The sequence below is a fragment of the Arvicanthis niloticus genome, chromosome 10 (assembly GCF_011762505.2).
Source record: "Arvicanthis niloticus isolate mArvNil1 chromosome 10, mArvNil1.pat.X, whole genome shotgun sequence".
Classification (NCBI taxonomy): Eukaryota; Metazoa; Chordata; class Mammalia; order Rodentia; family Muridae; genus Arvicanthis; species Arvicanthis niloticus.
In genome coordinates, this window is record NC_047667.1 from 43,375,177 (window position 1) to 43,401,232 (window position 26,056).

Consider the following 26,056-nt stretch of genomic DNA (forward strand, 5'->3'; position numbering starts at 1 on the left):
ACCCAGCTCTACCACTTCTGGGCATATATCCAAAGGATGCTCTACCATACAACAAGGACACTTGCTCAACTATGTTCATAGCAACTTTATTTGTAATATTCAGAAACTGGAAACAACCTAGATGTCCCTCAACTGAAGAATGGATAAAGAAAATGTGGTACATCTACACAATGGAATACTATTTGGCTGTTAAAAACAATGTTATCTTGAAATTTTCAGGCAAATGGATGGAACTAGAAAAGATCATCCTGAGTGAGGTAACCCAGACCTAGAAGGACAAGCATGGTATGTACTCACTTATAAGTGAGTATTATCAGTAAAGCTACAATGCACAGACACAGAGAAGCTAGGTAACAAGGAAAGAACAAGGGATGCATGACTCTCACTGTGAATAGAATAGAATAGAATAGAATAGAATAGAATAGAATAGAATAGAATAGAATAGAATAGAATAGAATAGAATAGAAATCCCAGGTGGATGAGAGAGAGGTGGGAACAGAAGGGATCAGGTGTGGGGAGGATGGAGGAAGAGAGTGCTGGGAGAGACAACTGGAATTGGGGAGCATCTCTGGGAAGAGCTAGAAATCTAGTGCAATGGAAACTCCTAGGAATCTATGAGGGTGTTCCTAGCTAAGACTCCTAGTTGTGGGGGAAACAGAGGAAGTCATCCTGTAACCAGGAAAGACTTCCAATAACACTAACCAAGCCATAAAACCTTAAACCTACAACTTATCCTGCCTACAAGGTGTGCTGGGGTAAAGGTGACACAGAAAGTAGGGGAGGGGCCAAGCAATGACTGGTCCAACTTGAGACCCATGCCCTGAGAGGGAGCCCACCCCTGACACACTGCCTGAAGGGCTAGAAACGAGAGGCTGGATAGCCAGGAGACTTAGTACAGAACCAAACACACCTGGGAAAGAAGTCAGTGAAATATTCCTAGTGATGTTCTGCTATACTCATAGGTTGGTGCTGTCTTAGTTAGGGTTTTACTGCTGCGAATAGACACCAGATCAAGGCAACTCTTATAAGGACAGCATTTAATTGGAACTGGCTTAGAGGTTCAGAGGTTCAGACCATTGTCATCAAGGCAGGAGCATGGCAGCATCCAGGCAGGAATGGCACAGGAGGAACTGAGAGTTCTTTATCGTCATCTGAAGGCTGCTAGGAGAAGAATGGCTCTCACATCGTTAGGAAGAGGGTCTCATTGCCCACCTCCACAGTGACACACTTCCTCCAACAAGGACACACCTCCTAATAGTGCCACTCCCTGGGCCAAGCATAGTCAAACCACCACAGGTGCCTACTGCAATTGTCATCAGAGAGGCTTCACCCAGCAATTGATGGAAACAGATGCAGAGACCCACAGCCAAACATTAGGTGGAGCTTGGAGAATCCTGCTGAAGAGGGGAGGAAGGATTGTAGGAACAAGAAGGGTCAAAAACAGCACACACAAAAAACAAAGAAATAAAAAACAAAACAGAAAAACCCACGGAATCAACAAACTTGGGCTCAAGAAAGTGAGCTAAAGAAACGGAACCTTCCATCAGGGAGAAACAGAGGAGGAGTGGATTGGGGGGGGCATTGGTTGGGAGGAGGAACTGAGAGGAGAGGAGGGAGAGGAAACTGCAGTCAGGATACTAAAAATAATACAAAAATAAAACTTTTTTTTAAAAAAAATATTTATTTATTTATTTATTTATTTATTTAATGTGAGTACACTGTTGTTGTCTCAGACACACCAGAAGAGGGCCCTGGATCCCATTACAGATGGCTGTGAGCCACTTGTGGTTACTGGGAATTGAACTCAGGGCCTCTGGAAGAGCAGTCAGTGCTCTTAGCCGTTGAGCTATCTCTCCAGCCCTAATAAAACTATTTTTAATGTGCTGTTTGTATTGACAGCATTCAGGTGAGGATTTTTACAAATATGTTTACTAAGAATATGACCTTTTTAAATTGTTTCCTGCTTTGCAACCCAGTAAGAGTGGCCTCACAGAATGGGTTTGAAAAAATTATATCCTCTTTAATATCCTGAAATAATTTCATAGAAAATTAATAGTAAACTTTTGGTAGAGGTCTGTGTTGGAGTAACCTTATGTACACTGTGTGAAGGTTGTCTCTGTATATTCAAGTGTTGTTTGCTGTGCTGGCAGAGGGCTGAGTACTGGCCAGATTTTGTTATTAATAAAACCATTGGTGGGTTCAGAAAAACCCACTTAAGTATGCAGTAAGCCATCCGGCACTAGGCTTTACCCGTTCTCCATGTGCAGATACACATGTGTGTGCATGTATGGAATGTGCATGTGTGGTGTGGTGTCTGCCTGTGTTTATGTGTGTATGTAAAGGCCAGAGATTGACACTAGTTACCTTCCTCAATTGTTCTCCACGTGCATATTTTAGATGGGGTCTTTTACCAAGTCTGGAGCTCACCATTGGTTAGACAGACTGGCTGCCAAGCCCTGGGATCCTGGAGGAGCCCAGCATTGGGATTAAAAGCACACATCACCATCCTTAGCTTGTTAACCTGGGTGCTGGGGATGTGAACTCAGATGCTCATGCGATGCAGAAAGCGCTGAGCTGGCTCCCCTGCATCCACGCTTTCTTAGTGGAAAAAGATGTATCACCATCTTCCAAAAAATACCTAATGTGATGGATGTGGATATATCCCACTTTTAGGGCCCCTTTCATCTCCTGCTATTAGCTTACCTAAGGGCTAAAAGTTAAACATTCTTGAGAGCATGTCATCTCACAAGCACAAGTTGAAGAAGGAAAATGTATAACGTGAGCAGTAATTAAAGGATCTGAACAGCTAACTGTCCGAGAGATGACAAAAACTCCTCAGAGGTCATATTTTAAAAGGTGAGTACTAGTCACGTAGGTACCGTACAGAGAGGAATAGATCTCTGATAAAAATAGTACTGCTGTATTGACAATAGTGCCGCTTCCTGCTTGGAACATTTTCAGAAGGCTCTTGGTTCTATTAGAAAAGTAGTTTTCAGAGTTCTGACTTAGCCGCTCCCTGTAGGAGATTACTATATGCATTTGGGGGACAAAATCTAGGCCAGAGTGGGAAAGCTGGCTTACATAGCATATAGTCAATAAGCTGAAAATTTAATTAGACTTTTAAAATAATTACTGGTTTCTGACTAGGGTTAACAAGTCATCAAATAACTCTCCCTGAAAAATCCGAAAGAGCCAGATACATGAAGTATTACTGCGTGTGGGAGCAGGACTGGACTGAGGGAGCGCACTGGAAATCCAGATAAAGTATTACTGCGTGTGGGAACAGGACTGGACTGAGGGAGCGCACTGGAAATCCAGATGAAGTATTACTACGTGTGGGAACAGGACTGGACTGAGGGAACGCACTGGAAATCCAGATGAAGTATTACTGCGTGTGGGAGCAGGACTGGACTGAGGGAATGCACTGGAAATCCAGATGAAGTATTACTGCGTGTGGGAGCAGGACTGGACTGAGGGAGCGCACTGGAAATCCACATGAAGTATTACTGCGTGTGGGAGCAGGACTGGACTGAGGGAGCGCACTGGAAATCCAGATGAAGTATTACTGCGTGTGGGAACAGGACTGGACTGAGGGAACGCACTGGAAATCCACATGAAGTATTACTGCATGTGGGAACAGGATGGACTGAGGGAGCGCACTGGAAATCCAGATGCATTTGGACACCATCTGCTCCCCACATTCTGTACACACGGACAGCCACACTTCATGTGCGCAAAATTATAGACTCCTGTCTAGAAGGAGGACAACAAGATCTTATACTAATAAAAGGTCAACCCACGAGGAAGCTACATGATAAACACAGAGACGCAATGACAGAGCACCGCACTGTCCAAAGCCAGAGTAGAAGACCAAACAAAGCAATAACCGCTTACTCCAGTTTCCTGTGTTACAAAATGACTCAACAAAGAAATAGGAGGCTTGGGCTGGTGAGAGAGCTAAATGGTTCCAGAGGATCCAGGTTCAACTCCCATATGGCAACTGACAGCCCTCAGTATCACCTGTTCCAGGGGACCTGATGCTGTCTTCTCACCTCTGCAGACCCTACATATATGCGGTGCACAGACATGCATCTAAGCAGAACCAACCAAAACTGAAAAGGCGACAGAATGGGAGAAAATGTTTGCAATTCACATGCCCGAAAAGTGATTTGTGCCTAGAATAAAGGAACTCTTGCGACTTAATCGTAAACAGACAACACACTCACACACACATGTGCATGTACACACACACACACATACAGGCAAGCAAGAAATCTGAAAAGGTACTTTCCCAAAGAAGGTAGACAGATGGCTAAGAAGACTCATAAAAAAGTTTGGTATCCTTCATTATCAGGAGCATACCAATCAAGACCACGATGAAACAGTATTTCATACTCACTGTCATGGTGTGATGGCCACAGTGGTACCAAGGAAGCAGAAAGGTCAGAACTTCATAATTGCTCCTGAGAACATACAACTGTGTCTACCTCAGAAACAGTGTGGCAGTCTTCAGAAAGCCAAACACAGAGTCAAATAGCCAAGCGTTCCCTCCAAGAGAAATGAAGACAGAAAAGAGGGACAGACCCAAATGTCTATCTGCAGTTGAGAATATATACAAAATCAGGTGTATTCATACAATCTATCTGGTCATAGAAATGATGAAGGCCAGCCATGGTGGCAAATGACTGCAATCCCAGCACGTGGGGAGCTGAGGCATGAAGACCACAAGTTTGAGGCTAAGTCGTATCTTTAAAAAGGAAGGAGGAGGAGAAGGGGAAGAAGAAGATGACGACAGGGGTTCAAGGTTAGTCTGGTCTATACAGTCATCTCAGGACAGCCAGGGCCACATAGAGATACCCTGCCTCAAAATAAGGGGAGGGCAGGATAGAAGATTGGTATATGCTGTAAATACAGATAGAAACTTCATGATGCCATGTAAAGAAGCATGAAAGGGTACAAGACACCTTTCTCATTCCTATGAAAGCCCACATGGAACTGTATGGGGCAGGAAGTAGGTCTAGAAGTAGGGTAGGGATGAGGAGGAAGGGTAGGAAGTGAGAGGTACAGGATGAGGGACTCCTAGTAAAGTGTAATACATTCTGTAAACTCAACTGGTGATAGGTGCACAAGCCTGTGTATTTTGAATTCACACTTTAAACATGTGGATCATGTTATATATTAAACTATATCTCAGAAAAATGGTAAAAATGGTACTTGATTTTGCTTAATAAAACTGTGACAGCTCAAACTTAAATTTTAGACTTTCATTTCTAATGAACTCTTTGAATTTTAATGGTATTCGACATTGTGATTGCTATTAAGATTCTTTACATTGCCAAGAAATTTCATTTTCCTTGTTTTGCTTACCGTGGTCACCATTTATTCTTATCTCGTACTCTCTGTAGAATTTGCTTATGGTTTTTATCATTTCCTCCATGTACTCGTGCTCTGGGGGCAACAGCCCATCCATACTTTTATGGCGACTAAGTATCCCGAACCCAATGTCTGTCCAGTTTTCCTGTAGGCGTTTAATCACTTTGAGAGTGTCATATCTGGACAACAGAAAATCTCCTGTAAACTTCTCTTTCTCCTCATCCATCATCTAGAAAGTGAAGCAGAGAGAATAGTATTATTATTGTATCTATTATTATATTATATTTAATATGAATTCATATCATTAGATTTATTATATCACATTATTATTATTAACCAAAGTCTGCCTCAAGCATCTATCCTCCATGACTCTCCGGCATTCTGGAGGCTCCTGGGTTGTGGTCATTGTAAGAGTTTGGGGTTAGAGACACTGAACTGCTCACTCTGACGACTGTTGTCAACTGCCTTCCTAAGCTCCAGCTTCGGACTGTGTGAGGTGGAGATCATTAAACCTCCATCCTGAGCTGTCAGAGAGAATAAGATCATGTGTGGATTGTATGTTCAGCCTGACAGAGTATTTAATAAACTAAATAAGAATTATTATTATTCCTAATAAAGTACTTTTCGGTTTTATCTATACATGTCAAAACTGCCAAATAAATCCCTAAAATTTCCTGCATATAGAAAGTTAGACACCGTCACTCCTAAGATGATTACTTGACCTAAGTCAAGTCACTCCAAACGAGGAGGAGGTGGTGTGCATCTGTAATCCCAGCACCAGAAGGCAAGAGTGCTGTGAGTGACTCCAGTGTGCTCTTGGCCACATCCTGAGTTCAAGATCAGATAGGGACATTCAAGTCCTAATCTCAAAAGCACACACACATACAAATCATTTCTTAAGATCTGCATGAGATTTCACTAGGTTATGAATTTGCTATTCCTTCTTACATGAATTTGTCAGGCCATGGAAGGGTATCCTGGTTCTTGGGTTGTGAGTGTTTGGCCACACCCCCAGAACACAGGCTCCTGACAGGAGGTCTAATCTCCATTTAACCTGCCACCTTCAGTCATGTAGGGCACAGGCAGAGGGCGTGATTAACAGGTCTCCACCTCCAGAGATTAAAATATTAATGAGTTATCTAAAGGCCGGGGGGCATAGCTAATTAAGTTATTTCCTCCCCCTTTCCCCCTCCCATTCACCAAGCCATGAACAATAAAGGCTTTGGGAAACTCCTGGACTCCACGTGTCTCCTGGGCCTGCCGCCAGGTTCCCAGCCTTTGGAACCCTGAACCTTCCCGATGCAGCTGCCAGCCTGCCTGCAGAGGCTGTGTGAATGTGGGACCCTCTGCCGGCAGTGTGGGAAGCCTGCCCAGGACCCTGCCGCCGGCCCTTGTGACTTTGTCCCCGCCGCCAGACTCCCCCCCCCCCACGAGTTTTTTCCCACATGAATTCAATGTCATTATATATTTGTGTGTGTGTGTGTGTGTGTGTGTGTGTGTGTGTGTGTGTGTGTGTGTGTTACTAAGGCTTGAACAAGGGCCTTGCATGTGTCAGTCTCAGTAGTATTATAACATATCCCTGGCTATCATAATGGTGACTTAATTAATATAATTTATTTTCAAAGCTTGAAACTTTAAAAAAATCATCCTAATAATGTGTGGAACTATAATATGCACATAAACTGTAATATACACATATTTTATTGTGTATATTACACTATATATATATATATATATATATATATATATATATATATATATATATATATATACACATTGTGTATGTTACACATACACAATAAAATACAGCTTGGCCTTAAAAAGGGAGTCAATCCTGAAACATGAATGAACCTTGAAGGCAATATACTGCGGGAAATTAGCCATTCATAATGGACAAATACTAGAATCATCAAATTCACAGAGAGTAGAATTATGCTTGCTGGGTGCTGAGGGAAAGCAAACACCAGCAGTTACTGTCTTATGAGTAGCACTTCCGTTGGAAAGCTGGCACATGTAGTGGTGTGGTTATGGGCCATGCTACTGGCCTATACACTTTAGTGGTTAAAATGCAAAGCTTTATGTTATGTGTATTTTCCCATGCTTTATAAGAATTAATTAGTTTTAAAAGTCTCATTTGTCATTTCTACAAAAGCTATATTCAAGGGGAGCAGAAATGATGTGTAAATGGGGTCTGACTAAGGGTCAGAGGTCCTCTCACCACACAGCCTAAGCTCATTCAGCCCGCAAATCAGAAACAGAACTGAAAAATGTTTAACTGTGTTTTACAGGCTGTTTCCTTATTCTGTGTCACTCATCACCCTTGACACAGCCTTTTAAAGGCTGGCGCGTGGCTCGGCTGTGGGTGAGAGCTGGCACTGGCATTCTCTGCCGGCAATGAACTACCAGACTGTTTTGAGAAAGTCTTACCTTTTGAAACTCCTTGAAGTCATTAAGGGCTACAGCGTACGGGCTTTTCTTATTAGGGATTATATCTTTTCCACTGGAAGAAGAACAAGAAAGGTCTCGGAAGGAGGCATACGCAGAGAAAACCCCAAGATCGCACGTGAACAGCAGCGTGAGCTTTTCACCTCTGCAGTCTTTCAGCATGGCCTCCGGGCTCAGCCTCTCTCCTCATGGGCCTTCCTCTTCAAGTTCACAATTAGAAATAACAAGTTTCTGGTTCTAACTACGAAGTTACGGTAGGGCTTGAAACCTTCAGAGTATCTCTTTAAAGAGTAAGCTCTCATTTTGATAAACCAAGACTGAGGTGTTCATAAGAATTCCTGCTTAGGAATACACAGCCTTGGTGTATCTACTCATCAAATATACTGAGCAGACCTGCCCAAACCTCTGATGTCCTGGAATTCCATCTGGATTCAGTGAAGACACAGCATCAGAGGCTTATCAACTTACTCTTCCCCCCACCCCTCTTCTAAAATCTCAACACCCTTAATCAGCTTGAAGAAGTTAAAGAAGAGTCAGCGCCCCTATTCCCTGAGCTTGGGGGACTAATGTGGTTAATAATGGTCTGTCTTTCTAGGGACAAGTAGTGGTTTTGTTGGAACAGGGGGGATTAGCTAGGACTTATTGCATAGCCATAACCTATTGGTAGAAATCTGTATAATTATTATCAAGATGAAGTTATAATTTCTTAAATGGTACAAAATTTACTTTGATCTCAAATTTAAGGTTTTCATTGGTATGAGCCTCTTATTAATATAAAAATGAGATGAATATTGATACTCTCATGGGCATTGTGCCTGTATAACACATTTAGGAATACAAGGCCTAGACCCAGCCCTTTTTTAACTTTTTTAACTGATTGGGACGATTAACCTATGAGTTAAGGGACTATAGCAAATTCATGGTTATGAGTTTATTGTTAGGGTGTTTTCCATATTTTATTTAGAAATAGCTGAGAGGAATGAACAGACAACAGTCCAGGTTACCTTACATGGATAGTTGGTTTTCAAAACATCAGAAGTCCATAGAACTGACACTACAAATATTTATATTGTTTATTTTGATTAGAGACCTGTCTGCTCCTGACAGCTTCCTGTCGTGGATTTTAAGAAGAAATTGAGCATCCTTGGAGTTACTCCAGTTGTGTGGTAACAGCCACTAGGCAAGAATTGCCTCTCTCCATCTACAGACAAATTACTGTTCAGAAAAGGACACACATGCAGAATAGTCGACTGATTATATCTACCTAGACAGAGTAATCAGCCCTTAATAATCCTGCATCACTAAGGTCTGTCAGATGATTCTGGGCCAGAAGGCTGAAGATTTGATGCTCCAATGTTCGGTAGTATAGGGGCTTTTCAGGTGTTCAGCGGCCTCTATAAATTGGCTAAGTTTTAGAAGTTATGTTTAGTGCTTCCCATAACTTCAGTTAACTCAGTCATTCTGGATTTCTGATGGGGTTGAAAACCTATAGTCTCATAGCTAATCCTGGCTATTTACTTTGAGAGAAAAGATCTGAGTAGATGGTTTTCAGCTGACATTCATTCTAAAGCCAAAACAGCCAGGATCAAAAGTAAGTGTTTTAGTTAGAAGAGATGACAGAGGTTCTGGTTAGTCAACAGAATGATGGACTGGGTATTAGGACTATCTTGTACCTCACTGGTACAATTAGGAATAAGTATGCTCTAATTGTATTTTGAGAGAAAAGTTCTACTTTAACAGGAAGAGTGATATGTAGGAGGAGCTAAGTGGGAAGGAGTACTGAGAGGAAGAGATGGAGCAAGGAGAGAAGATGAAGAAGAGGAGAAGCTAGGTGATGAGAGAGAGAAAGAGAGAGGGGGCATGGAGGCAGATGTTCACATGTCTCCACCAGTCAAAGATAGTTTTTATATCTAGGTTGGGTATTGGGTTACGCTTCTGATTGAGCAATACCAAACTTATAAATCCTTTGATTAACATTTTTAAAAAATCGTATAAAAGCAAAAAGGAAAGGGGGGGGGCATGGGACGGGGTGTTCTAGGGAGGGGAAATGTGGAAAGGGGATGGCATCTTAAATGTAAATAAAATATAAAATTATATATATATATATATATATATATATATATATATATATATATATATTTCCTGCTTAGTACAACTGCCAAACATTATAGGAACAGACAGGAAGCCTAGCGGATAATTAAGGCAGCAGTCCATGAGGTGTCTCAGCTTCTTCCAGTTCTCTGACAAGTACAAGGAGAAAGCTGGAGGGGGTTATTTTGGTTTGTTTTTTTTCTGTTTTGTTTTTTCTGGTTTTATTTTTATTCTTTTATATTTTTATTTATTATTTGTTTAATAGTTTATTTTTCGAGACAGGGTTTCTTTGTGTAAACCTGGCTGCCCTGGAACTTCCTCTGTAGACTAGGCTGGCCTCAAACTCAGAGATCCATAAGCCTCTGCCTCTGGAATTAAAGGCATGCATCACCACTGCCTGCCTATTTGTTTAATATTTTTAAACAACAAAATAATGTCCTTTCTGAAGCTTGATGAGCATTTATTACAGCTTGAAAGAAAACTGAGCAAGTGACCTGAAACGCCCAATAGCTGCTGACAGGAGAAAGACAGAGAAGAGAGAGAGCTGGAGCATGGAGATCAGCAAGCAGCTCTAGAAATGGGGGAGGGGGAGGAAGGAGGAGCAGGAAGAAGAAGGAAGAAGAGGAGGAAGAAGAAGGAATACAAACAGGAAAGAGGATGAGGAAAGAGGGAAGGAGGGAGGGAAGGAGGGAGGGAGGGAGGGAGGGTGGGGAAGTGGTAATAAGGCACCCTGGCTGGGTCCTCTCCTTCTCTGACCTGTCTGGGTATTCTAAGCTCCCGTGATCACCTCTACTAATTTATAGGATCAGTTTCCTTTCTCCTGACAAAACCTGGTCAGCCAGCACCTGAGATTCCTGAAATGCTTCCCCATGCTAATGAGGCATTCCTGGTACCCTAAGCCCCCAGCCAATGCCCATACTGGATGTCCCCCAAAACTTTGTAAGCCTTGAATTACCCTAAGTAAAGTTGATCTGCTTCCTGATGGTGGTCCCAGTGTGGTTTATTCACAGTACCTAAACATAGGGCTTCCCAACCCCCAGCTCCCACTGCCCTATGACTGTATAGGCCAATAGTCTGTGAGGGCAGGCAGGAAGACCCATAGGAAGGGAGGGAGGGAAGGAAGGAGGGAGGGAGGGAGGGAGGGAGGGAAGGAAGGAAGGAAGGAAGGAAGGAAGGAAAGAGGGAGGGAGGGAAAGAGGGAGGGAGGGAAGGAGGGAGGGAGGGAAGGAGGGAAAGAGGGAGGGAAGGAGGGAGAAAGGGAGGGAGGGAAGGAGGGAGGGAGGCAGATCAAAGAGTGGAGTTAAAAGAAAGCAGCAGCAGCCTGGCAGGGAGGTCAGGAGGACCCCCCAGATGCTTAACCCTGGAAAGGACCTGTGTTCAAGGTCTGTATGAAAACCATCATTCTGGTTTTACAAGAAAACCACCTAAATATGAAAGGTTCATTAGGCCAATGGGTCTACGTTTCAAACAAGCCCACGTCACACACCCTGAGCTGAAAGCGACTTTTGCCTGCCTATACTCGGTGTGAAAAAGAATCCATCATCCCCATTATATACAACCCTGGGTGTGATCACCAAAGGTACAGTTACTGAAGTGAATGTGAGCGAGTTGGGCCTTGTGATACAAGGAGGCAAGGTTATCTGGGGAAAGTATGCCCAAGTTACCAACAATCCTGAAAACGATGGGTGTATAAATGCAGTCTTGCTGGTTTGACAGTGACATTATACAAGTCATTCCACTCACTATGGAAGACTACATGCTATCAGGAAAACACCATCACTGTGACCTTTCTGAACGACCATGCAGCCTTACCCCATGTGCAGTCATTAAGAAGTATTTATTAAGGTGTAAAGGAAAATAAAACACTGCCCTATTTTACAGTTGAAAAAAAAAAAAGAAAGAAAGAAAGAAAACCATCACTCTGGCCTAGTAATGAATATTCTTACCTCCCCCAAACTCTGTGTTAGTAATTAATGATGGGGTTGGCTGAGTTACCAAACATAATGTAATAAAATCAGAAAAGCAAGACTCTTGCAGACCCACATGTTATTATTGAAAAACTGCTGCCATTTGAGGATCCCAGCCTTCACAGTTTGTAATTTTTCTTTTGTAGATTCCTCTGTGTGTTCCACATCCTGCTTAAATTTGCTCACTAACTTTTTCCATTTTTCTGTCAACTTCTCCACCATTCCAAGATCTCCAGTGTCCTAAAATGCACAGAATCAAGGTATTCACTTATTGGTGTAACAAACATTGATTGACATGTACCAGGACTTTATTAATAGTGAATTACTTAAAGAATTCACAGGAAGTGGGTCAAAGGTTGAGAAGATGTTTTTTCTTAAACACCATTCTGGTAATGGTTTTCTGTGCTGCATGTTATTGGGAACAAGAATTTTTCCTTTGCAACATGAACCTAGTTTCCCCACAGGACTTTTGCACAGGCAAGGACAGGAACTGGAAAGCCAGGCAGAACCAAATGTGAATTCTAGACAGTGACATTATTTAATCTAAAGTTTATATTTATTATCCATAAAATAACGACCCTACTAGATAGAGGATTATTTTAGCAGTTAGGTGACAGGAGCTGGAGAAGTGACTCAGTAGTTAAGAATATCTACAGAGGGTTGATCTGGAGTTCTGTTCCTAGCACCCACGTGGTGCTAGGAACCACAATTGCCTGTAACTGCAGTTCCAGGGGATCTAATGCCCTCTAGTGGCCTGAGGGCACCTGCACACACGGTACACAAACTTACACATTATGCACACATTTATTCACACACACATACATAAATTTAAAAATAAATATTAAACAAAAATAGTCAAATGAATGGAAGGTGTTCTTTCCTCAGAGCCTCTCCTATTTTCCAGAGTTCTTTCTCAAATTTCCTAAATAAATCTGTGTGTGCTATGTTCAAAAAGGAGGGGAGTCTAATGGCTCATGGGTTGGGAGTGGTTTGACTTGGTGAAAAATGCACTAAGTGCCAATTTATTTTCTCCATTGGAGATCAATACATTCTCTCATAAAATTATTTAAGAATGTATCAGTAATGTCTCCTTCTTCTTCCTCTTTCTCTTCTTCCTTTTCTTCCTCCTCCTCATCTTTCTCTTCTCTCTCACTGTAGCCCAGGCTAACCTCAAACTTGTGATCCTCCTGCTTCAGCCTCCTAAGTTCTGAGGTCACAGTCATGATCACAACCCAGCCACCACCTCTTACTTCTATTTTATCTTTAACACTAATGAATTAATAACTCTGGAGTGTTGATAGACTTAGGTATATTTTTTATTGCAGTGGACGGCAATGTAATTAAAACCCCCTTTTCCTTCCCTTATATTTCTCATTCTACCCAAAATAAAGCATTAAGTATAGAACTGTACTTAAGAATCTATAGATTTGGCAAAGCCAATCCCATGGCTTCAACACATAACATGTACATCGCTTTACTCATGCCTTAGGTAAACTTGGACTTACCTTAGTTGACAGCATTATAATGAAGTGCTTAGCGTATTTATTCCAGCCTTTTTCACTAAGGTAGAGCTTTTTAGCTAGTATGACTCTATTTCTTTCAATTACCTATAAAAAAAGTGCTATAATCAGAAACCTAAAACATTTTTAAACACTAAAATTTACTTTTAACAGTTTTAGTATCAATTTTCATCAGTATTACTTCAATCAAAATTTCCTAGTTAACTAATTAAGTAATTTGCATCATAAATTTATATATTTCTAAAACTATTGAATCAGAAGTACATGACAGCTCAAGACTCATGGGCAAGATGGAAGACCACCAGCTGTTATCCAGATAAAGAAAATTCAGACTAATCCTAACAGAGAGAAAAGCTTCTGAATTTCACAAAGATAATGATAGAATACTTGAAAATTGTCAAGAAAAATAAAAATACAGCCCAGTAGATAAATGTGAGGGCCTGACTTCAGATACCAAGAACCCGGGGAAAGCTGGCGTAATAGTACACTGCTGAACCCACAGTGCTCCTGCAGCAAGCAGAGAGCTGGGTTCCAGAAAGCCCTGGATGGTGGGCAGACTATGCCCAAGACAACCTCCCCCAACCCCTGCACAATCCACTGTTAGTACCTCCTTTTCACACACACACACACACACACACACACACACACACACACACACACACACATATACACATCCCCTCAATTTTAACATAAACTAATTCAGGAATCAGGCAAAAGTGCTTACTGTCACCACCCTTATTCAATATAGTGAATAAAGTCTTTGCTAGAACAGTAATGGAAGGGAAGAAATAAAAGAAAGATGTCAAAGTGTCCCTACTGCAGATGACATGGTCCTCTGTGTGACAGATGTGCTGGTTTGAGTGAGAATGGTTCCCACAAGCTTAAAGGTCTGAACATTTGGTCCCCAGTTGTTGAAACTGTTTGGGAAGGATTAGGAGGTGTGGCCTTGATGGAGGAGGTGTATCATTGAGGTCAGGCTTGAAGTCTCAAAAGACTAGCACAAGTCCCTGTGTACCTTCTCTCTGCCTCCTGCTTTTGGATCAGGATGAAGAGTGCTCAGCTATTCCTACCACCATGCCTTTGCTCCACCATCACGGACTCTAAGCCTCTAAAATGATAAGCCCAATTCAATACTTTCTTTCCTAAGTTGCCACGGTCATGGTATCTTATAGCCATAGAAAAGCAGCCGGGCAGTGGTGGCTCATGCCTTTAATCCCAGCACTTGGGAGGCAGAGGCAGGCAGATTTCTGAGTTCGTAGGCCAGCCTGGTCTACAGAGTGAGTTCCAGGACAGCCAGGACTATACAGAGAAACCCTGTCTCAGAAAAAAAAAAAAAAAAAAAAAGGAAAGCAACTAAGACAGAAGCTGGTGCCAGGAGGTTTGTTGTTGCTGTGACTGACATGACTATGGGTTTTGTTGTTGTTTTGTTTTGAGGAATGTGGGAGAATTTAGGAATTTTTACTAGAAGAGAGGTTGACTGCTAAGGACAAAACTTAGTGGGCCATTGTAGCAGGAGGTTGGCTGACGAGTGCTGAGAGCAATGTGGACTGTAGAGGTATTGCTTAAGAAGTTTTAGAGGGAAATAGTAGTAAAGCCAGACTAGAGAATATTCTTGGGATGTTTTGGCAAAGTCTATGGCTTCTTTTTGCTCTTGTCCTAAGAATTTGCCTGAGACTACATTTAAAAGTAATTGACTAAATGCTTTGATAGAGAAGATTTCAAGACAGCCTAATATTGACTCTGTCATGTAATTGTTAATAATCACACCTAAGCCTATATAGGTCTATAATGAAAATGAGCAAGTAAAGGAAAAAAAAAGAACACCAAATGTTTCCTGAAGAGAAAAAAAAGCACTGGAAAATTTATGTTGGAACCAAGGCTTTGGGATTTTTCCTTCCCTTCATTCCCCTCCCCATCTGTAGCCTCTAACTCCATTCCTCCCCATCTACAGTCTCTTTTCTTCTCTCTCTCTCTCTCTCTCTCTCTCTCTCTCTCTCTCTCTCTCTTTCTCTCTCTTTCTCTCTCTCTCTCATTGTTGTTGCTGTTGCTGTTAATTGTTCTTGTTTGGTTTTGTTTTTCAAGGCAGAGTCTCTCTATAGCCCTGGCTGTCCTGGAACTCATTCTGTAGACCAGGCTAGCCTTGAGCTTAGAGATCCACCTTCCTCTGCCTTCTGGGTGCTGGGATTAAAGGTGTGCATCACACCTGGTTCTTCCTCCTTGTGTCCCATGTGTCCTTTTACCCCCTCACCCTTCCCCACACGAACTTTTACCCTCTTTTCTCCTCCTCTCTAGTTGTTCACCTTTACCCACACTTATGTCCCTCACACTCATGCAAACTTTACAAAGCCCAGGTTGGTTTGTTTGTTTTTGTTTTTTGAGACAGGATCTCACTGTGTAGCCCTGGCTGTCCTGTAACTCACTATGTAGACCAGGCTGGCCTCAAACTCACTGGGATTTGCCTTCCTCTGCCTCCCAAGTGCTGGGGTTAAAGGTGTGCACTGCCATGTCCAACAAAGCCTAGTATTTTGACTGACAAGACACTTGACTCTTTTAAGTTTTTAAGAGCAGTAACTTTGGGAGCCAATGAGATGATTCAGCAGGTAAACGAGTTCTACACACAAGCCTGGCAGCCTGAGTTCCATCCCAAGATCCCACAGTAGAAAGAGAACTCCCCAGAGTTACCTTCTGGCTCCATATATATGCAGTAAATAATATAAAAACAAATAAACAAAAGTAGCAAATGTGTCTTATTTTTGTTTCACCACCAAGGACATGGCAGAAGTCTGTTGCATAACAGGTGCTCAAAGTTTACTATAAAATGAAAAATAACCTTCTTTAGTTTAAAAAAAATCCTGATACATAATTGTTAAGAATCAACTCAAACAATATATAAGTTTTAAAGTAAAATTACAAAATTCTCAACAATAAATTTCAACTCATAAGAAAAATCAGTGTGATTAGTCTGGTATTTTATCAGTAGATATATTGATTACATGTACATAATTTTTATGTACATAAGATAGCCTTAATTGAAAATATATTTTATACTTGTAATAATATGTATAAATGTATATTTGCAATATATTATTCTAAAACTTACTTTTTTACTTGTAACCGTCTTTCTATATCCATAACAATTTTTATTGATGTTGTTTTATTTAATTTTTACTTATTGATTGTACATGTGCTTGTGCAACCATAGAAGAATCCTAAGGGGTTTGTTCTCTCCATCCACTCTGTAGGACCTGGGTATCAAACTCAAGTCATTAGGCTCACTGGCAGGTTTCTTTCCCTGTTGGGCCATCTATCTCAGGTAGCCCAGGCTGGCCTTGAACTTGCTATGTAACTAAGGATGATTTTGAACTTCTGATCTTCTACCTCTCAAACAATGGGACTGAAAGGATATACCATCACATTTATCTTTACTATTATTCTTTTGTTTGGATAACTACAATTTATTCCCTTGCTTGTGGCTTATTTATGTTATTTCAATATTTTTGTAACCATAAGCAATATCAAAATTAATATCCATATCTTTATTCACTTGTACTAGTATTTCTCAGGAATGTATTTTTATCAATGGAATTTCTTGGTTAAAGAGCCACAGATATAAAATACAAATTCTCCTCACCTTACTATGGGGTTACAACCAAATAAACTCATCATAAATTGAAAATACATAGATGCAGTTAATTGTAGGCCGCCGACCTGACTCGGCCGGTCAAGATGGCACCGGCCTCGGCCTCTGGTATTGGCTACTGGTGAATAGTGCACTGCGCATGCATCAACTCAGTTTGGTGCCAGCCCCTCCTGAACGGGGTATGCTAATGAGGAACCACAATCCTGACCAATCACCCCTCCCGGGCGGGGTATGCTAATGCAGTATGCTAATGAGGCACTGCAATTCTGACCAATCACGCACCTCCACGCGCTTCCACCACCACCACCACCACCACCACCCCTGCCCAGGGCTGAGGGTATATAAGCAGCTCACCCTGGACATTCGAGGTCTCCTTCTGAAAGCTAAAAGGATCCAGTTGAGAAGGATCCAGTTGTTCGCGTCTTCCTTGCTGGTCAGTCGAGTGGGGGCGACAGTTAATCTACCAAATACATTGTAGCCTAGCAACTTAGTGCACTGCAAAGTATGGGCTACATGCTCTCAGCATCTTATAGCTCTTAGGAACTGCTGCTACTTGCTGCTCACTGCAGCTGCACAGACTAAGGAAAAAGTACTGCACAATACATTGTATTGACTATTGTAGTAACCAAGTATTGTATACAACTAAGTATACAGTACAACCAAGAGCTGTACTGAAAGAGGATCCTATTGTATGTACATTGTGTTGTATATTGTAAGACTAGAACAAAAGTCAAATTTTGAAGCACAGTTTTGATTCTGTCCATATTTCACAGCATCATTAAACTGGCAATCAAATCCCAAGTCAAACTGTCTTAACAGGTCTATGCATATTGTTGTCCAATAAATCTCCACAAAGGTTGTGTCACTGTGTACTGCCCTCAGAGGTAAATGAAAGCACTCACGCTTATCATCTGTTCAATGGCTATAACTATGATACGCCATGTGATCTAATTTCTCTTCATTTTACAGATTAGCAATGCTGGGAAGTTTTTATTTATTTATTAGCCACTTGAACTTTTTACTCTGAAGGATCTGTTCATATTGCTTTACTTTTTCATTTTAAAGTGTGTCCACTAGATTACTTTAGTCTTATTAACTGCATATATATGTATATATAATTAAAGGCCTAAAACCTAATAACCTGCAAGTCACTAAATTTTTTAATCAAATATAAGTATTTCAAGATTAAACTATATACATTCCATTATATATGTGTATATATACATATAAACATGTATACACACACACATATATATATACACACACACATATATATATATCAACATTTTCATCTAGTCTGTTATATATTTTTGTTTCTGGTGACTGTTATAGAACATTTTAATTTCAAGGTTTCCTTTCATGTCATGGTTACAAAAGGACTTCCTCATCTCAGTATTATAAAAGTATTAATTTATATCTATGACTGACTTTAATAAATTTATGATGTCAGCATACTGAGCAGACCTGCCCAAACCTCTGATGTCCTGGAATTCCATCTGGATTCAGTGAAGACACAGCATCAGAGGCTTATCAACTTACTCTTCCCCCCACCCCTCTTCTAAAATCTCAACGCCCTTAATCAGCTTGAAGAAGTTAAAGAAGAGTCAGCGCCCCTATTCCCTGAGCTTGGGGGACTAATGTGGTTAATAATGGTCTGTCTTTCTAGGGACAAGTAGTGGTTTTGTTGGAACAGGGGGGATTAGCTAGGACTTATTGCATAGCCATAACCTATTGGTAGAAATCTGTATAATTATTATCAAGATGAAGTTATAATTTCTTAAATGGTACAAAATTTACTTTGATCTCAAATTTAAGGTTTTCATTGGTATGAGCCTCTTATTAATATAAAAATGAGATGAATATTGATACTCTCATGGGCATTGTGCCTGTATAACACATTTAGGAATACAAGGCCTAGACCCAGCCCTTTTTTAACCTTTTTAACTGATTGGGATGATTAACCTATGAGTTGAGGGACTATAGCAAATTCATGGTTTTGAGTTTATTGTTAGGGTGTTTTCCATATTTTATTTAGAAATAGCTGAGAGGAGTGAACAGACAACAGTCTAGGTTACCTTACATGGATAGTTGGTTTTCAAAACATCAGAAGTCCATAGAACTGACACTACAAATATTTATATATTAATGTTCATATTGATTAGAGACCTGTCTGCTCCTGACAGCTTCCTGTCGTGGATTCTAAGAAGAAATTGAGCATCCTTGGAGTTACTCCAGTTGTGTGGTAACAGCCACTAGGCAAGAATTGCCTCTCTCCATCTACAGACAAATTACTGTTCAGAAAAGGACACACATGCAGAATAGTCGACTGATTATATCTGCCTAGACAGAGTAATCAGTCCTTAATAATCCTGCATCACCAAGGTCTGCCAGATGATTCTGGGCCAGAAGGCTGAAGATTTGATGCTCCAATGTTCGGTAGTATAGGGGCTTTTCAGGTGTTCAGAGGTCTCTATAAATTGGCTAAGTTTTAGAAGCTATGCTTTGTGCTTCCCACAATTATAGTTAACTCAGTCATTCTGGATTTCTGACGGGGTTGAAAACTTATAGCTATTTACCGTAAGAGAAAAGATTTGAGTGGATGGTCGTCAGCTGACATTCATCCTAAAGCCAGGTTCAGAACTAAATGTTTTAGTTAGGATAGATGACAGAGGTGCTGGTTAGTCATCAAAAGGATGGACAGGGTATTAGGACTATCTTGTACCTCACTGGTAAAAATTGGCATAATTATGCTCTAATTGTATTTTGAGAGAAAAGTTTCATTTTAACAGGAAGGGTGATGTGTAGGAGGAGCTAAGTGGGAAGGAGTACTGAGAGGAAGAGAAGGAGTAAGAAGAGGAGGAGAAGAAGGAGAGGAGAAGCTAGGTGATGAAAGAGAGAAAGAGGGGGGAGACAGGGAGGCAGATATTCATGTATCTCCACCAGTCAAAGATAGTTGTTATATTTAGGTTGGTCAGTGGTTACACCTCTGATTGAACAATTCCAAACTTATAACGCTTATGATTAACATTATTTTAAAAAAATGTATAAATGCAAAAAGGAAAAGGGGGCATGGGATAGGGGTTTTCTAAGGGGGGGGGAATGGGGAAAGGGGATGGCATCTGAAGTGTAAATAAAATATCTAAAAAAAATAAAATAAAATAAATTTATGATGTCATGGCTTTTATTTTAAGTTTTAATTTTTTCTTGGACTTAAACCCAAATAAGAAAATCTTGATTCCACTGCCCAGTACATAAGCTCGCTCTCTCTCTGTCTCTCTCTCTGTGTCTCTCTCTCTCTGTGTCTCTTTCTCTCTCTCAGTTTAGGACATCTGTCCATTTCGATAGTAATTTCTTCTGCATTTTCATCCAAGCCCAGACAAACTCCACACAGTGCAGTACTAAAGAGTACTGTCATTCAGATCCACCATGCAGCTGTCTGCACAGAGAGCCCGGTGACCTGCCATCAGTAGAATTTTGAACCAATCCAGTTGGATCCAGGTGTGTGTGTGTGTGTGTGTGTGTGTGTGTGTGTGTGTGTGTGTGTTTAATTTCCTATTGGTTCTTAGTGTCAGAATACAGAGCCAATACATTCACATTTTGAAATATAGAATATTGTGGAAGTTGCTACCACCACAAAGCATCGCTGCCATGTCTATGGGTTTCCCTTATTCAATTTACTGGCCAAGGTACTATAGCCAGTGTGACATGACACCCAAGGACCCTAATATGGTTACATGAGATGAAAAAGTAAGAGTTCCCCTTTATAGACATTAGAATTGGTATTCATTAGCCATACTACCTTTTCTGGGCAATTAGTGCACATTTTATCTATAAATTGGCATGCATTGCATTTATAAGTTTTAATATAAGCCAAAAACAAACAAAAAAGAATTTATAGTCATGGTTTATAAGTTCTGGTTAAAGAAAAAAAAAACAGCCTGAATTATACAATAGCTAGTTACAAACAGAGGGAGGAAACTTTCCATCTTCAGTGCCCACAAAACCTATGATATTCATCAATAAATATGCACCTCTTTCTTGTATCTTTTGTATGTTTCTCTTGAAAAACTATCAAATAGGCTGGGCAGTGGTGATGTACACCTTTATTCCCAAAGCTCAGGAGGCAGAAGCAGAGGCAGGCGGATCTCTGTGAGTTTGAGGCCAGTCTAGTACATGAATGAGTTCTTGGACAGCCAGGGATACACAGAGAAACTATGTTTCAAACAAAACAAAATTGTCAAATGAAATTTCAGTCAATACAGAAGTCTGAGTTACAAATCCAGATGAACAAACCTTTAGGGCCAGTTCATATGTGGCTGAACTCCAAATGTCTCTTTCAGTCATTAACAGTTTAATATCACTCTCCATCCTTCCTCTCTGCAATGTATATAAGTCATGGTAGTCTTCTACTATTCTGAAAGAAAAGTAAGAAATATCTATGTAGATACCATAAATATTTTGTTATGAAAATAAGCATCCTTTTCCTTCAAGCTTCTTCTTAAGTTAACCATGGCATAATTGCTGTATATATTGGTAACAATTTTTAGAGTGAAAATTTAAAAGTTCACATTTTATTTACAAATATGATAGTTGTGATAAAGAATAGTCAGTCTACTGTAGCCTTCTAAACACCATTGTACCCAGTGAACACTTCAAAATAATCCCCAAGAGATGGCTGGATGGGTAAAAGCACTTGCCTTGCAAGCTTAGTGGTTTACCAGAGTTCAGGTCTCCAGGAACAACATTAAAAAGCCAGATTGTAGTAGCATGCATCTAATCTTAACATGCCGAAAGTGAGGCCAGAAGCAGAACTACCTGGAAGTCTGCTCAATAAATACCATAGAGTAATTAGCACAGTGACAGAAATAAGAGAGATCCTAGCTCAACCAGAGTAGAGGGCAAAAATTAACCCTGTAAGTTGTCTTCTCACTTCCACACATGTACCTGTGTATGCATTCATGCACGCACACGTGCACACACACAGAGAGAGAGAGTCACTCACATTTATCACACACAGGTTTTGAAGTTTTTAAAAATTTAGAATGCAAATAATAGAAGTTCAGTCGTTTTATTGTTAATTTTCTTTGATCATTGGTTAGGATTCTTTATTAAAGGCCTGAAGCCTAATAAACTGTAAGGTACTAAAATTTTTAATCATATAATTAACTCAAGATTATGTGTAACTAAGTATCTTGTCCTGGCTAGTTTTTATGTCAACTTGACACAAGCTAGTCATCTGAGAGGAGGAAACTTCAATTGAGAAAATGCCTCCATATGATAGGGCTGTAGGCAGACCTGCAGGGCATTTTCCTAATTAGGGATTGATATGGGATGGCCCAGTGCATTATGGGCGGAACCATCCCTGGGTGCTGTAAGAAAGCAGGCTGAATGAGCCAAGAGTAGTACACCAGTAAGCAGCAAACCCTCCATAGCCTGTGCATCAGTTCCTGCCTCCAGGGTCCTGTCATGTTTGAGTTCCTGCTTTGGCTTCCCTCAATAGGCTATATTTAGAATCTGTGGGATAAATTAACCCTTTCCCCACCACATTGCTTTTGGCCACAGTACTTTATCAATCCCTCTTTCTTACTATTGTTTTCGTGTCTGGCAGAACATACCTTTCTCTTCTAGTTTACACCATTGACTCTCTCAGGATTAAAAGCACTCTGAGTTTAGCCAAACAGAAGTTGTTGAGGCTGGCAGGATGGCTCAGAAGGTAAGCCTGCAGCCTAACCTGACAATCAAGGTTCAACCTCCAGAATACAAATACACACACACACACACACACACACACACACACACACCAATCAATCAATCAATACATGTGTTGAAAGAACAACCACAGAAGTTACAAAGTGACTGTGGTGCTTTGAATGGCCCCCATAGCCTCATAAGTTTGGATGCTTGGACATGGTAGTGGCTCTATTAAGAGTAGCAGCCTTGTCAGAGTGAGTGTGACCTTGTTGGAGGAAGTGTGTCACTAGGGGTGGGGCTTTGAAGTTTCAGATGCTCAAGCTAGGTTCTCTCTCTCTCTCTCTCTCTCTCTCTCTCTCTCTCTCTCTCTCTCTCTCGCTCTCTGCTACCTGCAGGTGTGATGATAATGGACTAAACCTCTGAACTGTGAGCCAGGCCCAGTTAAATGCTGTCCTTTATAAGGGTTGCTGTGGTTATGGTTTCAGTTCACAGCAATAAGACATTAACTAAGACAGTGACAAATTTTTCTCATTGATGTTAACTTTGCTATAAGAATTAAAGTGCATAGATGTAGAACTGTATTCTTGGCGTAAGTCAGGAACCACCACTTCAGGTCTTCTTCCATGTGCTCAAATAATTGAGAGGAAAGTCATAGTCCGTCAGACACAGAAAGATTCCTGGGACTGTCCCTTCATGATATGCTTACCTTTCCACCGGACAAGTAACAAATTTGTAAAGAGAATAAGTAGTCTATAAAAAAGCAAACCCAGGGACTGAAGAGATGGCTCAGCTGTTAAGAGCACTTGCTGCTCTTGCAGAGGACCTGTGTTTAGTTCCCTCCACTCAAATAGTGGCTCAGCACCATCTGTAACTCCAGTTCCAGGGTATCTGATACCCCCTTCTAGGCTCCACTGGCCCTGCACACACATGGTACATAGACATACCTGCAGACATAATACCAACACAGATAAATAAGATAAAATAAAACAAAGTGAAATGGTTTTAAAGTTGCAGAGCAATAGAGAAAGAAGCTGCACTGAACTCTGGCTCCCATACTTATAAACACAAGTAATCACAGACATACACCACACACACACACACAGGTATCACAGACACACACATACACATGCACCACACGCACACACAGGTATCACACACATACACATGCACCACACGCACACACAGGTATCACACACATACACATGCACCACACGCACGCACAGGTATCACACACACACACATGCACCACACGCACGCACAGGTATCACACACACACACATGCACCACACGCACACACAGGTATCACACACATACACATGCACCACATGCACGCACAGGTATCACACACACACACATGCACCACACGCACACACAGGTATCACACACATACACATACATATTCACCACATTTTTTTAATTTAAGGAATTGAAACTTTTTGTAAAACGCAAATGAGAAAAGCATTTCACACTGTTATATTTAGATTTAATAAATTTATTAGTTTTAATTATATTTATTATATGCATTTGTGATTAACTCTGAGTCACCAATATTTCATTGGTGTCATATTAAGGAAAAAAGTAAAAATTCTTCCTTTTGGAGTCAGTTAGCCAAGACCAAGTCCCGACTTAAATTCTCTACTTCATGCTAGTTGTGTCTTCCATTCTGTCTGTGTGTGGTGTAAGTCTGGAGCTAGATCTGCCTAACGGCTGTCTTGTGAATCTGTCCCTTTGTCTATATGTTTCTGTCTGTGACTTTGCAGCTGTGTGTTCTGTGTGTGTATATATACTTTGTCTGTCTGTCTGTCTACCTGACTATCTGTCCCTAATAAAAAGGTTTGCCTTATAGTTACTGAACAGCACAGACAGCACTCATGGAGAAGGAACAGGACACTTTACAGAAATCTTTAACAGAGTTTTACAAAGGATTAAGTCACTGGCTCCGACTAACACCAAGTGACCCAGACAACAAACAGTACTACAAACATCGTTGTTTATCAGCCAGTATCTATAATGGATATTCTTCTTAGAAGATTGTTTCAATCTCTGTATTTGCTATTTCCAGCAAATGATATCATAACACATATGCATTGTTCTGGATCACAGGCATGGAAGAGAACATAATTTAAGATTACAGCTGTACACTGGCTTAAGTTGTAAGTGTTCACTACACAGGAAATCCAAGGCAGATGAGGTTGATTGTTGTATGTTCTCTTAAAGGCAGGTTAAACTAGCAGGCTGAGTAGGCAGAGCGATACCAGCCTTAAGTGGCCTCAAGTGTGTTACTAACTCTGGCTATGAGGTCCAGCAAAAGTCCCTGTCTCTTAGAATACAAGCAATACTTTCATCATATAGCTCTGCCACATTAATGCTGTCATTGTGTTTCAAGAACAGACACAGATATGGTTCCTGTCACACCTGTCTGCCTTTGTGACCTGTGCTGTTAGAGTGCCAGAACAGTCAAGGGCAGGATACAGACGTTGCATGCCCCCATGCGGCTTCGTCAGCTGGCACTGACCTGGAGCTGAAGGGCTCCATTGCACTGTCAGGTGAACCTTTCTAACAGCCCTAAGAAGCAGATGGCATGGCGGCAGCATGAACTTTACAGACCAGCCAACTAAGGCCCAGTCCATTATCAAGCAGTATAAAGGTTACCAACTCACTTGGCATTCTTTTCTGCTTCCAAAAGAGCTTCTGCCAGGTTCTTCTGGACTTTCTCTGCTTCTAGTGTTAATTTCCTGTCATGGGCCCGAACCAGACAAAGTTCCCTGAAAAAAAAGAAAAAGAACAACAACAAAAGAATTTTCAAACTCAAAGTTGGAAACTTCCAAAAATTTTCTCCCCTACAAATCAGATTCACACATAATTACAATTACTGTTGTCTCTCCCTTCATTTTCTACCCTGTAAACCAAACCAAAAACCTCCAGTGTACATCCTGGATGGAATCCCGTCAGGTTTGGCAAGAGACTTGGGATGACAGAAAAGGGTGGCAGGCACATCTTTTAGAACACAGCAGGGGCAGATGCTGTACCCTGCTTTGTCCTTTCTAGCCTGGGCTCTTCATTCTTGCCACTGGTCGTCTTGACTCAAGGTTAGCCCAGTAACCTTACTTGCTATATTACATTTATTTTCTTTGGAATTTAAACACTAGCATCTACAGCCATGGAAGCGTTCTGGGAATATACGATATGTATTTATAATGTGGATCAGGTTGTTCTCTAACTAATACAGGCAAAATGTTGGCTTTCCATTCAGATGAGTAACCCATTCTCTGTCTCTCCACCAGCAGGGCCCAGGTCTCCTGGTTTTCTTGCTAAGCACTGAAGGCAAA

At 41.0% G+C, this 26,056-nt stretch overlaps 1 protein-coding gene across 3 annotated transcripts in view; it reads right to left on the reverse strand.

The window, feature by feature from the left end:
• Positions 1-26,056, reverse strand: part of Axdnd1 (axonemal dynein light chain domain containing 1) — an 84,430-nt gene that overhangs the window by 37,383 nt on the left and 20,991 nt on the right. For all 3 annotated transcript variants that reach the window (XM_076941393.1, XM_076941396.1, XM_076941395.1), the window contains exons 11-16: positions 25,388-25,492; positions 21,330-21,450; positions 13,382-13,483; positions 11,953-12,116; positions 7,801-7,873; positions 5,368-5,602 (exon numbers count right to left, since the gene is read on the reverse strand). In XM_076941393.1, coding sequence (XP_076797508.1) covers positions 5,368-5,602; positions 7,801-7,873; positions 11,953-12,116; positions 13,382-13,483; positions 21,330-21,450; positions 25,388-25,492 — 800 coding nt within the window. The remainder of the gene's footprint in view (positions 1-5,367; positions 5,603-7,800; positions 7,874-11,952; positions 12,117-13,381; positions 13,484-21,329; positions 21,451-25,387; positions 25,493-26,056) is intronic.